The following is a 14,073-nucleotide window of genomic DNA, read 5'->3' on the forward strand; positions in this document are numbered from 1 at the left end:
AAAAATCTTTAGGATATTAAGTAAAGATCATGTTCCATGAAGATATTTTGTAAATTTCCTACCGTAAATACATAAAAACTTCAGTTTTGATTAGTAATATACATTGCTAAGGACTTCATTTGGACAACTTTAAAGGCGATTTTCTCAATATTTAAATTTTTTTGCACCCTCAGATTCCAGATTTTCAAATAGTTGTATCTCGGCCAAATATTGTCCTATCCTAACAAACCATACATCAATGGAAAGCTTATTTATTTCGAAAAATTGACACTTAAGACTGGGTTTGTGGTCCAGGGTCACAAATAAAGTCCAACCGATGAGAAGCCACTATAGGACAGTGACAGCATAAAGTAATTATAGTGCGACTCGGATCGAGAAGCTTTCCTCAGAGAGCTGGATCAGAGGGTGTGAGAAACACTCACCTTCAACTTCCCTTCACAATGTGGAAACCCGTCAAGCAAGGGTAGTTCACATTTCTCCTGTGCTCCGTTCAGCAAGTCTGCGCACACACAGAAAAAGAGAGAGAAAAGTTAAATATTAAGTAAGTCGTAAAGTTTTGCGTACATTTTTTTTGAGACAATGAACCTCAATCATGAAATGCTAGCAGAACAAATTTGTTTGTAATTTGGAAGTAAAGTCATTTATATGTACATTTTCCCATTTAAGTAAATAAGTACATGGGAAATGTATGTAAAAATTTGATTTACGAATGATTTGCACTTTTGAACTTTCTTTAAACAAACATTATTGTGCTCCCGTTTCATTAAACAAGGCCCAAAATATGTGTAAATAAAATTGAACTAACTTTTTATTAAATATTTAAAAAAGTAAATAATTGTAAATACAGTATATATTGTAACAGTCTAAGGTTAAAGCTTAATTTCAACTGTAGCCCCCGAATAAAACCACACCATGCATTTTTAAAAGCAAGTTTTGATAGGTTTAAAACATTTTTAATACAAGTAGCTCTTGTTTATTAAAGGGGTCATATGATGCGATTTAAATTTTTCCTTTCTCTTTGGAGTGTTACAAGCTCTTGGTGCATAAAGAAGATCTGTAAAGTTGCAAAGACTAAAGTCTCAAATCCAAAGAGATATTCTTTATAAAAGTTAAGAGTCAGCCACGCCTACCTAAAACGGCTCGTTCTAACACGCCCCCACATACCTACATCACGATGTGGGAAGATTTGCATAAAGCCGCCCAAATGTCCACCCAAAGAAAGAAGGCGTAACTTTTATCCTCGCTGTAGTATTGTTGTTGCCGCCGCCATGTCATGGAGACGCTGTGTGTTTCGTTGTGAAAGCGAAACTACTTTATTTGGCCTTCCGAGAAACAATGATGTACAGTATGTGGAAAATAATGTGTTTTTTTTACCTTAAACCGCATAAACACATTTCATTACACCAAATACACAAAATAATGTTCTTTTTAGCAGCATCATATGACCCCTTTAATGTAAACCATAAAGTGCAAAATTCACTTCCCTTCAGACTAAATACTTCACAATCACAACCCAAAATCAACAAGCTTTTTCGGCACATGGGCACTCAGCCGGAGAAAGAGATCAATAATGCAGTTAACACGGCAAATGAACACAGTGTGAAATTAACACCAAGACCGAACACCCACATCTTGCCAAATGCATTCAAACGGTCTTCAAAGATGTTCTGTTGCTGCTTTGCACTGCAGAAAATAACAATGAATGCAAACAAATTTGACATAAAGGGATAGTTCACCCAAAAATTAAAATTCTGTCATTAATTATGCACCCACAAATCGTTCCAAACTAGGGTTGTGACCGTGAGGAAATTTTTCCACCGGTTAATCGACGTGTGACAACACCGATAATACCGCTATCACCGCGGGGGCGGGGCGTTCCCTCTTTACCTTGCTTTCCTTCGCTTTTAAATAGCTTGTAAAAGCAGCGTGCGCATTTTACAACTGACACATTCAAGGCCCAGAAAGTAGTAAGGACATCGTTAAAATAGTCCATGTGACATCCGTGGTTCAACCGTAATGTTATGAAGCTATGAGAATACTCTTTGTGTGCAAAGAAAACAAAAATAACTTTATTCGACAATGTCCTTACTACCTTTCTGGGCCTTGCACGTGTCAGCTGCATTGCTGTCTATGCAAGTTCAGAAATCTCTCGAATTTCATCAAAAATATCTTAATTTGTGTTCCGAAGACGAACGAAGGTCTTACGGGTTTTGGAACGACTTGAGGGTGAGTAATTAATGACAGAATTTTTATTTCTGGATGAACTATCCCTTTAAAATGGGAAAAACTTCGCAAACTTATCCTGTGTATAATACATAATAATAAATAAATGTTTTGAGCCAAAATGTCTACTATTAAGGTTGATAAGATCAGAATTTAGAGCTATCGTTAAAAATATCTGTTACGTTAGTTACATTATAATTGTTCATAGTCTTTTTTACTAGAAATTCTTTAAAGCAAACACTTTGTGTAACAACAAAAGGTTGTTAAAAAAATTAACCAAAAACAAACAAAGAAAATCAATGATATCTAAAGAACAACTAAATGTTGATAATGTACAAGACAAAGTAATAAAGCTAAGAAATTTGTAGTCAAAATTTCTTTTTCAAAATTTAAAATTTGTCTCAAATAAGTTGCTGTTTGTAATGTTCAAAACATAATACATCAAATGAAACACTGTCAGACAAGAAAAAAGGGCAACTTTAGCATTTTCGTAAGTTATAAGTTTGCGCAAGTTTTACGTCTTTTGAATTGTCATTTTATATTAAATATCTAATTTTAAGGGTGATTAGATCTAAACTAATACAATTTAGAATTTTTATGACAGTTACCTTTTTGTTTATTGTTTTTTTTTTTTTATGAAACTTCCATGATTTTTACTTTTCAAAGACAAGTTCAAAAATGCATTTCATGACTGGAAATCAAGCTAGTGTTAACAATGATATATCCAAGAGTTGCATTTGGATTTTCTGGAATCTTCACTGTTTGCACACAGCATTATTTTACATATTATATCAAAAATTTACATTAAAAAGGGTTCGATTGGCAAAGAAAATGATGGCACAGCTTTATACTTTGAACTTTAACTTGTAACTGCCCTTTAGGGCCAAACAAACATAATCTAACCTAGCCTTTTCCTTTCTCTCTAACAGTTTCTGTCGAGCCATCAAATTCCACAATCTCCTTCGTTCTGAGAAACTACTGATATGGATTTAGTCAACACATGTCATGAAAAAACCTTGGACCATGAATGCACTATTTGCATATTCGAAAGAAACTGATCTTTGGGGACACAAAGTAGGCACACATAATCTACTGTGCAAGCAAATGTGTCTCTCTTCCAATACAAACACGCACCCGCATTCTGCACTCGAACCCTTATCCGAGTGCAGACTTTTACACTTTCACGGACGCTTTTACCTCTCAGGTGTTTAACAGTAGTCCCTCAGGTGTTCCCAGGAGTAAAGAGCTCTTTTCAAGGGCACAATGGAGATAAGAAATCTCAGTTACTCAAGTTACAGAGTTTAAAAAGCCAAGCGATGTAGAATATCAAGTGCAAGGCTGACACAAGTATATGACATCATACTGTGGAGATGGCTATTGTTAAGCCTACATGTAAGCATGTTATACATAACGATCTTTTAGGTTGAAACAGCTATTTATTTCAATGAATTAAACAGCTATTTGAGAGCTTAAAGTTAGGTTAGATCATAATATCATAACTTCAAGAGATACACAGTTATTTGTGTAATTTGTCTCGAAGTCATAGGATTATAGCATTTCACTTGACATCTAAAGATTAAATGTGCCGCCTGATGTTTTTGCCACTGATTATTTTCACCCGTTTGTATTAGCTATGAAATCCCTGAAGAGATTAACCCGATCCATAGACTGGGATGTCAGGAGGAGATTCTTAAAGCTTGCAGCTCAATCAAAATCCATTGTTTTCAAAGGAAATGGGACGTAATAGAGCAGATAAAAGAAGGGAGAGGAGTCGAAACGGGACGAGATGAGAAAATTTTGAATTTAAGGTGAGGGAAGTGTAAACGAGATGAGGGGAAAGAAGATGAGAAAACAGGAGACAAGGTAAGATGAGATAATATGAGGGAGGGGATGGTGAACGTGATTTCACCAAGTACAACATGTTCCAGGATCAACATCCTTGTTGATGCTTTAACAACATTCCAATCAACCAATCAGAATTGAGGGATAACTTTTAAATATCTATTTTAGGCTTACGATCAGGGTTAGGTGCTTCTACACCCTTGTTAATCAGTTATCATTTCACACTGATTTTAGGAATAAATTATGGGTAGTGTTAGGTTTAGGGGTAGGGATTGGGGTAAGTCTATATTTTTGGACAGTAATGCCGATCCAGGATCAACAAAAGATGTTGATCAAGGAACATGTCTCGGCGACCGGGAGGGGACGGGGAGACAAAATGAGATAAGATGAAGGGAGACAAGAGGAAACAAAATGAGAGGAAACGATATAAGAGAAGATAGGAGATGAGAGGTGAGGAAACGAGATGAGATTAAATATGAAAGGAGATGATGAGGAAAACAATGAGATGAGACAAGACATGATGAAAATAGACAAGATGAATTCAGATGAGGTGAGATGAGATGAGAGGAACTGACAGGAGATGATACAAGATTAATGGGGAGGAGATGAATCCAGGTGAGGTGAGATGAGGTTAAAGGAGTTGAGGTGAGTTGAGATGAGACGCAATGAGGCAAGATGATACAAGATAAAAAGAGAGGAGATGAATCCAGGTGAAGATGAGATGTTACATGATGAAAGGAGAGAAACCCATGTGAGATGAAGTGAGATAAGATGATATCAGATGAAATGAGATGAAAGGAGAAAACAAGAACCCCAGGTGAGGTGCGATGAAAACAAAAGACATGAGACGAGACGAGATGGAGAGAAACTTATGTGAGCTGAGGTGAGGGGAGATGAGATGAGACGAGATGAGATGAAAGGAGAGAACAAGATCCCCAGGTGAGACACAGTGAAAAGAAAAGAAACTATACGAGACAAGACGAAAAGACACTAGGTGAGAAGAGATGAGATTAAACAAGATGAGACAGGACAAGATGAGATGAAAGGAGAGAAGAGGAATCCAGGTGAGGTGAGTCACAATAAAAGGAAAAGACACTAATTGTGACGAGACGAGACGATATGATACGATACAAGATGAGATAAAAGGAGAGAAGAGGACTCCAGGTGAGACACGGTGAAAAGAAAAGAAACTATACGAGACAAGACGAAAAGACACTAGGTGAGAAGAGACGAGATTAAACAAGATGAGACAAGACACGGTGAGACAAGATGAGATGAAAGGAGAGAAGAGGAACCCAGGTGAGGTGAGTCACAATAAAAGGAAAAGACACTAATTGAGACGAGACAAGACGAGACGAGACGAGACAAGATGAGTTCAAAAGAGAGAAGAGGACTCCAGGTGAGACGAGATAAGATGAGACACAATGAAAAGAAAACACACGTGGTAAAATGAGATAAGACGAGATGAGACAAGATGAGATGAGACGAGACGAGATGAGATGAAAGGAGAGAAGAGGAACTCGGGTGAGGTGAGATGACACAATGAAAGGAAAAGACACTAGATGAGATGAGATAAGATGAGTGAAAACAGGGCAAGCTGAGATGAGACACGATGAAAGGAAAAAGAAGAAAAGAAGAGATTAGACGGGAGGAGACAAGACAGTATGAGTGGACTGGAGATGAGAAGAGACAAGAAGAGAGTTGAAGACAAAATGAGAAGAGAAGAGGAGTTGAGTTTAGATAAAGGAGACTATGGGGAGATGGGGTGGAAAGATGATGAGATGAGAGGAGAAGAAGGGAGGGGAGACGAGGACACAAACTGCAGTAATGTGAGGGTGTTAGCCATGTGATTTCAAATGATTCGATTTGCAAGGGCTGGATCATCTTTCTGCTCTCTCTTTCTCACTCTCTCATAAAGCAGTAAGAGACATGACGGCGCTGCAGAACAATGGCTGGCGGCAACCTAAATAGAACAGCACACATTAAGAGCACATCCTGTAAACCAAATAAACACCCCACTGAGGGAACACCAAACAGTAAAGGATGTACGCGTCATTCACAAATTCACATCGCTTAAGGTCACACGCTAACAAACAAAGAATTTAGACCATTTTGAGAGTCACATGACACAACTAACACAAGAGTCATGGGGGAGAAACGACAAAAATGACTCAAGCCTAGCCCAAACATAGCCCAAAAGACAGAAAATGAGGGATGACTATAAAGAGATGACAAAAACAAGCTGTGAAATTCGCCTCTGCTCAGCTTGATGTCATGTCGTGAATGCTTTAACTCGATCGGCTGGTTGGGTGTGTTTAACATACAAACACAATTTAGAGCTAAATTAGACCTTAATTGAACTTAATTAGACATGAACTCACAAACAAACCCTGATCTGTTTCACACACACACACACACACTGGACAGACTTGTCTACCGCAGAGAGATTGTTTTACAACACAGAATCCAATAACATGACAAACGCAAGGCATTCTGGGATGCAGTGACGCCACTGGTACTGATACTGACTAGGTTTAAATTCATGCTGAATTTGAAATAGCATAACATACTACGCCTACAGTCTCTGTTATATGTTTTTATAATACTACTATGATAATGTGCATTTCCGAATTCAGCCCTAATTTGCATGCTATGCATACTAAATATTATACAATACTGAAATTGGATTCCCCAATCACACTACATTGGGGAAAGGTACCTCAAAGTAGGATGTATACTATTTCCTATGGATTTTTAAAGTATGCACCCATGCATGCATTATCAGGCTAATATTACCCACAATCCCTTGCGTTACTTAAGAGCAGACTGTCTGTGATGGTTTTCAACTGATTTTTTTTCTTCAAAGATGAGATGATACAAGAAAAGATTAGATTAGACAAGAGAAGAGGGCCGTGAAATGCATTATGGGATGCTGTGACATCACTTCTAGTGAAACTAGCTTAACCTGATTCTAAATTTGCAAGATTTCCATACTAAATAGTATACGATATTGGAAATTGTGTGTCGCAAAACAGTACGGCCAACTTACTCCATGGCATACTATATCTAATTTTTGATGTGTGCAACCCTCGAAAGTGGACTAGTTTGCAACGTTTTCAGAGTGAATCATATGGATTTTTGAAGTGTGCATACATTTAGGCTATTTTTACCCACAATTCCCTTAGCACTACGGAAGTCTGCAACATTTTTTGGGAGGGAAACTTTTCTGTTCAAAAAAATGCCAGAAATCGGATGGATTTGTGATGTATACATTTGTGAACTTTAAGCTAATATTATCAACAATCCCCTCAGCACTGCTAAAGTGGATTAGTTTGCGAAGTTGTTAGAGTGACCTATTCAAGAAACATACCAGGAATCGTATGGATTTTTAAAGTGTGTAAAATTTTCTAGACTTTAGGCTAATATTACCCACAATCCATTTAGTGCTACGAATGTTTGCAATGTTTTTTGGGGGAAACTCTTCTGTTAAAGAAGCATGCTAGAAATCTGGTGAATTTCTGATGCGTGTACACAGTTGTGTTTTTTAAAGGGGTCATATGATGCGATTTCATTTTTTCCTTTCTCTTTAGAGTGTTACAAGCTCTTGGTGCATAAAGAAGATCTGTAAAGTTGCAAAGACTAAAGTCTCAAATCCAAAGAGATATTCTTTATAAAAGTTAAGAGTTAGCCACACCTACCTAAAACGGCTCGTTCGAACACGCCCCCACATACCTACCTCACTATGTGGAAGCTAATATTACCCACAATCCCTTAAGCACTACTAAAGTGGACAAATTTTTAGAGTGACCCGTTTAAGAAACATGCCAGGAATCATATGGAATTTTAAAGGGTCTGTAAGTTCCTAGACTTTAGGCTAATACTACCCACAATCCCTTCATGCTAGGAATCCGATGGATTTTTGAAGTGTGCATAAGTTTGTGTACTTTAGGGTAATATTACCCATAATCCCTTCGGCGCTACTAAAGTGGACAAGTTTGTGAAGTTTTTATAGTGACCTGTTAAAGAAAGATGCCAGGAATTGTATAGATTTTTAAAGTGTCCATAAGTTTCTAGATTTTAGGCTAATATTACCCACAACCCCTTCAGCGATATGAAAGTTTGCAATGTTTTTTGGAGGGAAACTCTTCTGTTTAAAAAAACGTTGCAGGAATCCGATGGATTTTTGAAGTGTGCATAGGTTTGTGTACTTTAGGCTAATATTACCCATAATTTCTTCAGCGCTATTAAAGTGGACTAGTTTACAATGTTTTTTTGAGTGGACTAGTTTTGGATAATTGTACCATCATACGTTCGTTTGCTGATTGGCCGATAACGTCCAAATATCAAGTTAGACATAAGTAGTTACGCGTTTTCCTTACATGAACTTTACTGAACTGAACTTCTTACTGTCACATACAAAAAACAATGATTAGCTGAGAGGAAGAGAGAAAGGGAATGATTTCGAGTCTGCATGTGGCGCTACGGAGAGTGGAAAAAACAGCTGTGCTTGACACAGGCTCAACATACACCCTTGTAAACACGCAATCACATAAACACACATACACACAGATGGGCGTTTTCCGTCACACACTCCTCCAGGCTAAATAGTGCGAGACCCCGCAAGACAAACAACAGTCATCAAGAAGACAACGAGTGTGTCTTTCAATGCAAAAACAACAAGAAATGGAGGAGCGAGAGGGGAAAAGCACTCAGGAGAGCTGTCTCTCTCTCTGTTGCGCTTCAGTGAGACACATTTCCCTCAGAGCAGCGCGTGTTTGTCTCTCTCATGCCAGAAAACACACACTGAGGGCACTTCTATGGCTAGTTTGGAGGAGTGTGAGAGTACAGTGCTCTTGTGTGTGTGTGTGTGTGTGTGTGTGTGTAATCTCTGTTCCAGGCAAATTTGAGTTCGTTCACTCTTTCTGCCAAGCTGGAAGGGTTTTGCTAAAGCTTTCAACTGGATGTGACTCACACACATTTACTTTTAAATCTGGACAAATTATAGATGATTAATGTTAATATAAAGGTGAATTTTTTATGAAAACACAGAGAGAGAGAAACATTATTTTCATTACAATTACAAAAATTTCCAAATTAAATTGTCATCACAGTAATGCATCTGGATTTATTTTTGCATTAAAAAAAAACTTTAATGTATAATAAAATATTGTATTTTATAATACAATATAGTATAGCTACTACTACTACTACTACTACTACTATGTTAAAAAATAAAAAATACAATAATGAGTATATATATATATATATATATATATATCCAATTATAACTACTTCAAAAATAACTCTTATCCAACTGCCCCAAAATTATAAATAAGAAAATACATTTTGATTTCTTCTTTTTTTATTACATTTTTATTAAATTAAATTTTTATTAATTTTGTATTGGGTAGCACAGCAATATCCAAAAAGTGAGCTCAGTAATGCTGTGTCATGATCCGGAACAGCCATTTCAAGCAACACATTCCAAAAATACATGAGCTGAAACAGTTCTGGACAGAGAAATTGGCCAAAATAACTCCAAGTCGCTGCTGAAGGTCTAATGCAGCTACAGAAAGCGTCTGGTTGAAGGTATTGGCGATTCAGAAGGTTCCATGGAAAGCCTTACATTTTTGACGTCTACATTAATTTTTTTACATAGAAATTACAAAAAAAAAAAAAAAAATGCAGGATTAATTTAACATTTTGGGCTCTTAATTAAGTTCCACTGTGTGCTGACAATCGTTCTCTGAATCAGATCATCGTCCCACAAGAGAACCGTCCAAAACAATGAGCCTTTCAGTACCCAGCACTGATAACTATCACATTTCTGACTACACAAGAGCTGAAGAGGCCAACAATTGGACTGACAGACAAGCAGTTACATACTAATGGAGACAAAAAAAGACGTGAGCTCTCTCATCAGCAACATATTGCTTCATGACACAGCACAAAAGCATCAAACCCAACAGATGAAACTCAAAACCAGTCTGTTCACCTGTTACGCTCCTTACGCATCAGTTACCACCTGCTGAAAGCGCACAAGTGTACATTTCAGACTCACCCATTTCTCGGCACGTGCACCCGTCCTCTGGGACCACACACAAGCCGACAAGAATGGATTGTCAAAGTGGATCCAAAACGAGGAACCAAAAAACGAATTGTCAGCTTGTGCTGCTGATACAAGTGCATGTTTCTGACATTTTTGGAGACAAATTGCTAAAAATGAAACAAAAAATGGTCCATTAATTGACTACTGTTTTTATTCATTTCTAAACATCCTAAACGTTAATTATTTTTTCATTTTTTGCAGGTTAAGTTATGCTTAATACAAAACAGGAAGTCCCCATCGTGACCGTCTTGCGTTATTGGTGAGATGAACGATGGCATTCAGCTAGTTGTGGTTAGTATTACTGGTTCAGCCTGTTCCCTAAAGAGGGAAGTCACATCCGCCCTAGATGTATAAATACAAATGCAGGGACACTCCTCACCCAACCACGACTCTCTGGAGATCTCTGGCTCTGCAAAACAGGTGACAAACATCCAGAACTGGGAAATTATGACCAAATGTGTGAGTTTGTGCTATGTGTTCATTAGCAACTCAGTGAAGCCAAAGCAAAGTCTCATTCAGGAATATTTTTATCAGACCAAATAATCTGAAAAGGTTTTGCAACAATATCAAATCACGCTTATCCAGATAACAAGTTGCAGATGATAAGGGAATGGGAAAACAAATGCTGAATATTTAAAATGATCACTGATATGTCTGTGATGATATGTCTGTACTATATTGGTTCAATCTGAAAGTGTTTTTTACATTTATTTTATCAGTCGATTTTGGTTGAGTTGTGTTGCACTTTTTTAGTTAATAATAGATTTTTGTTTAGAATATTACATTTTTTATTTAATCAGTCAAAAATCATAACTTTTATTATTGTCCATTTATCGCTCATTATCAGCCAGAATTTCAATATCGGTGCAACCCCTAAGTGGGTTAAAATAGATAAAAAGAAAACCATACTAGATTTTTGGTTACACATTATCTGAAGAAAGTGCCAAAACTCGTACAAAACTCGCAATCTTGAAGTTCATTTTTACGCAAAATCATAAGTTTAAATCTCTAAAATATAGTAGATATTGTTCACAACAAGTCACACAATTTGAAGAATCATTCATATATTTCAAAGAAACGGGATAAATTCAACTGAACACTTAAGAGTCAAAAATCGTAACTTTTAGTATCGTCCATTTATCGTTCATAACATGAAAACAATTATCGGACAATTTTAATATCAGTGCAACCCTCAAGTGGGTTAAAAGAGATAGAAAGATAGAAAAACCAAACTAGATTTTTGGTTACACATTATCTGAAGAATATGGCAAAACTCGTATAAAACGTGCAACCTTGAAGTTTCGTTGATCGTTTTTATGTAAAAATCGTAAGTTTGACCACTACAAAAAGTAGCGGGACATTCTTCACAAAAAAGCCACACAAATTCAGGAATCATTCATGTACACTGAACAAAATTATAAACGCAACACTTTTGTTTTTGCCCCCATTTTTCATGAGCTCAACTCAAAGATCTAAGACTTTTTCTATGTACACAAAAGGCCTATTTCTCTCAAATATTGTTCACAAATCTGTCTAAATCTGTGTTAGTGAGCACTTCTCCTTTGCCAAGACAATCCATCCACCTCACAGGTGTGGCATACCAAGATGCTGATTAGACAGCATGATCATTGCACAGGTGTGCCTTAGGCTGGCCACAAGAAAAGGCCACTCTAAAATGTGCAGTTTTACTGTATTGGGGGGTCCGAAAACCAGTCAGTATCAGGTGTGACCACCATTTGCCTCACGCAATGCAACACATCTCCTTCGCATAGAGTTGATCAGGTTGTTGATTGTGGCCTGTGGAATGTTGGTCCACTCCTCTTCAATGGCTGTGCGAAGTTGCTGGATATTGGCAGGAACTGGAACACGCTGTCGTATACGCCGATCCAGAGCATCCCAAACATGCTCAATGGGTGACATGTCCGGTGAGTATGCTGGCCATGCAAGAGCAAAGGAGAAGTGCTCACTAACACAGATTTAGACAGATTTGTGAACAATATTTGAGAGAAATAGGCCTTTTGTGTACATAGAAAAAGTCTTAGATCTTTGAGTTGAGCTCATGAAAAATGGGGGCAAAAACAAAAGTGTTGCGTTTATAATTTTGTTCAGTATATATAGAAGAAACGGGACAAATACAATTTAACAGAGTGAAAAATCCAAGCCTTTAATATCATTCATTTATCACACATAATATGAAAATAATTATTGGCCAGAATTTTAAAATTGGTGCGACCCCTGTGAGTTAAGAGATGAAAAGAAAACCATACTAGATTTTTTGTTACACATTATCTGAAGAAAGTGGCAAAACTCGTACACAATTACCAACCCTGGAGATAAGCTGATCATTTTAACGTAAAAATCATAAGTTTGTATCACTAAAACAAGTAGTAGGACAATGTTCACGACAAGTCACACAATTTAAAAAACATTCATGTATTTTGAAAAAAAACGGGACCAATTCAATTGGCCACTTAGTCAAAAACCTTTTAGTATAGTCCATTTATCGCTCACAACATGAAAATAATTTCATTCACGTCTATCAAACAAACGGTGGAGGATGAATTCAATTTAACTATTTTTTTTTCCAGCTAATCAACAATAAAAACACTGACAGCCAATCAGAATCCACCTGACTTTATAGCATTTAAAGCGGCAGATGTCATAACTGCAGCATTTTTATATTAAACAGAACTTAAGTTGGTGTGGACGCTAATATAGTTAACATTCTTGATGTGAACAAGCCTTAACTGTAACTTTAACCCTACGTGTCTCTTAGCTAGCAAGGATGAACACTGTCTTTGAGCTATTGTTCTTGGCCTGTGAGCGTTTAGCTTATTAATTACACGTTGGCCTTGTGTCCACCAGCGGCATCTACGAGCACAATGAAGCAAGCCCTGTTTAGCTAACAGTGGGTATCTGTGTCTCTCGCTCTCCCTCTCTCTCCGAGGAGTCTAGGCTCTAGTCAAGAGCCAGAAGCGTAGAGCGTGCCAGCGGCGTCATTTCAGCACCGTCCAGAGAGATGGTAACAGACACCGCTGGTGCAAACAAACACACACACATAGACACACAAGCCATGAGCCGCAAGAACACCTGAGCTCTCTTCGCTGCTGGCACGCAGAGCCGATAACCTCTGAGAAAGAGAGAGAGCTGAGGTGAAACGTGCCATGTTTGGATAGATAACATCGGCGGGCAACGGTTCAGCGGTTTTAATCGGGTGGATCCGCAGACGCAGACGTGAGATAATGTCAATCCAGGTCTGATGTTATCCTAAGAGTGAAGACAATAGGAATAATTTACCAAAGGACCAAACATTAGCATATTACACATGTTAGGTGTGTCATTTTTGAGCAAGCACTAGCGTCACTAAACAGTTTTTCCCATTTTTTCCAAACAAATCAAACATTCCCACCAAACTGAGACTCAGGAATTTGGTTAAGACAGTGTTGCTAGGTTGTTTTTTGGGCAACAGCATTTATATCTCAGTGTTTATGATGACGATTTGATTATTTAAAAAAAAAAAAAAAATTTCTTCAATCGTCATCCAAGTATTTTAAACATTATCGACATGTTTGGAAAAATACTCAACGGACCTCTTAAAATATACCTAGCCGACATGTTACTTACATGGATCTTCGTATGCTGAAACATCCAATATTTTCTATTCTTCTTTATGTTGGAAAGAAGTTGTCGTTTCTGGTGGCTATGCCTTATTAACTATGGATGCACCGAAATGAAAATTTTTGGCCGAAGCCGAACAAAATGAAACACTGAGCCGAAGGCCGAAGGCCGAATACCGAACATGGTTTTTCCCATTTTTTTCCCATTTTGCCAATTTTTTCACCATTGCATAAATTAAATAGCCAAAATGTGCTTTTTACTGTTTTGTCTTGCTTTTCAAA

The 14,073-nt window shown here is 37.4% G+C and overlaps 1 protein-coding gene across 1 annotated transcript in view; it reads right to left on the reverse strand.

The window, feature by feature from the left end:
* The window catches only part of LOC107739338 (alpha-1,6-mannosylglycoprotein 6-beta-N-acetylglucosaminyltransferase A-like), an 88,998-nt gene that overhangs the window by 42,727 nt on the left and 32,198 nt on the right, over positions 1–14,073 (reverse strand). The window contains exon 4 of the mRNA XM_016551435.1: positions 423–499. Within this exon, the coding sequence (XP_016406921.1) occupies positions 423–499 (77 nt within the window). The remainder of the gene's footprint in view (positions 1–422; positions 500–14,073) is intronic.

The sequence above is a fragment of the Sinocyclocheilus rhinocerous genome, unplaced genomic scaffold (assembly GCF_001515625.1).
Source record: "Sinocyclocheilus rhinocerous isolate Xijiao unplaced genomic scaffold, SAMN03320098_v1.1 scaffold945, whole genome shotgun sequence".
NCBI classification, from domain to species: domain Eukaryota; kingdom Metazoa; phylum Chordata; class Actinopteri; order Cypriniformes; family Cyprinidae; genus Sinocyclocheilus; species Sinocyclocheilus rhinocerous.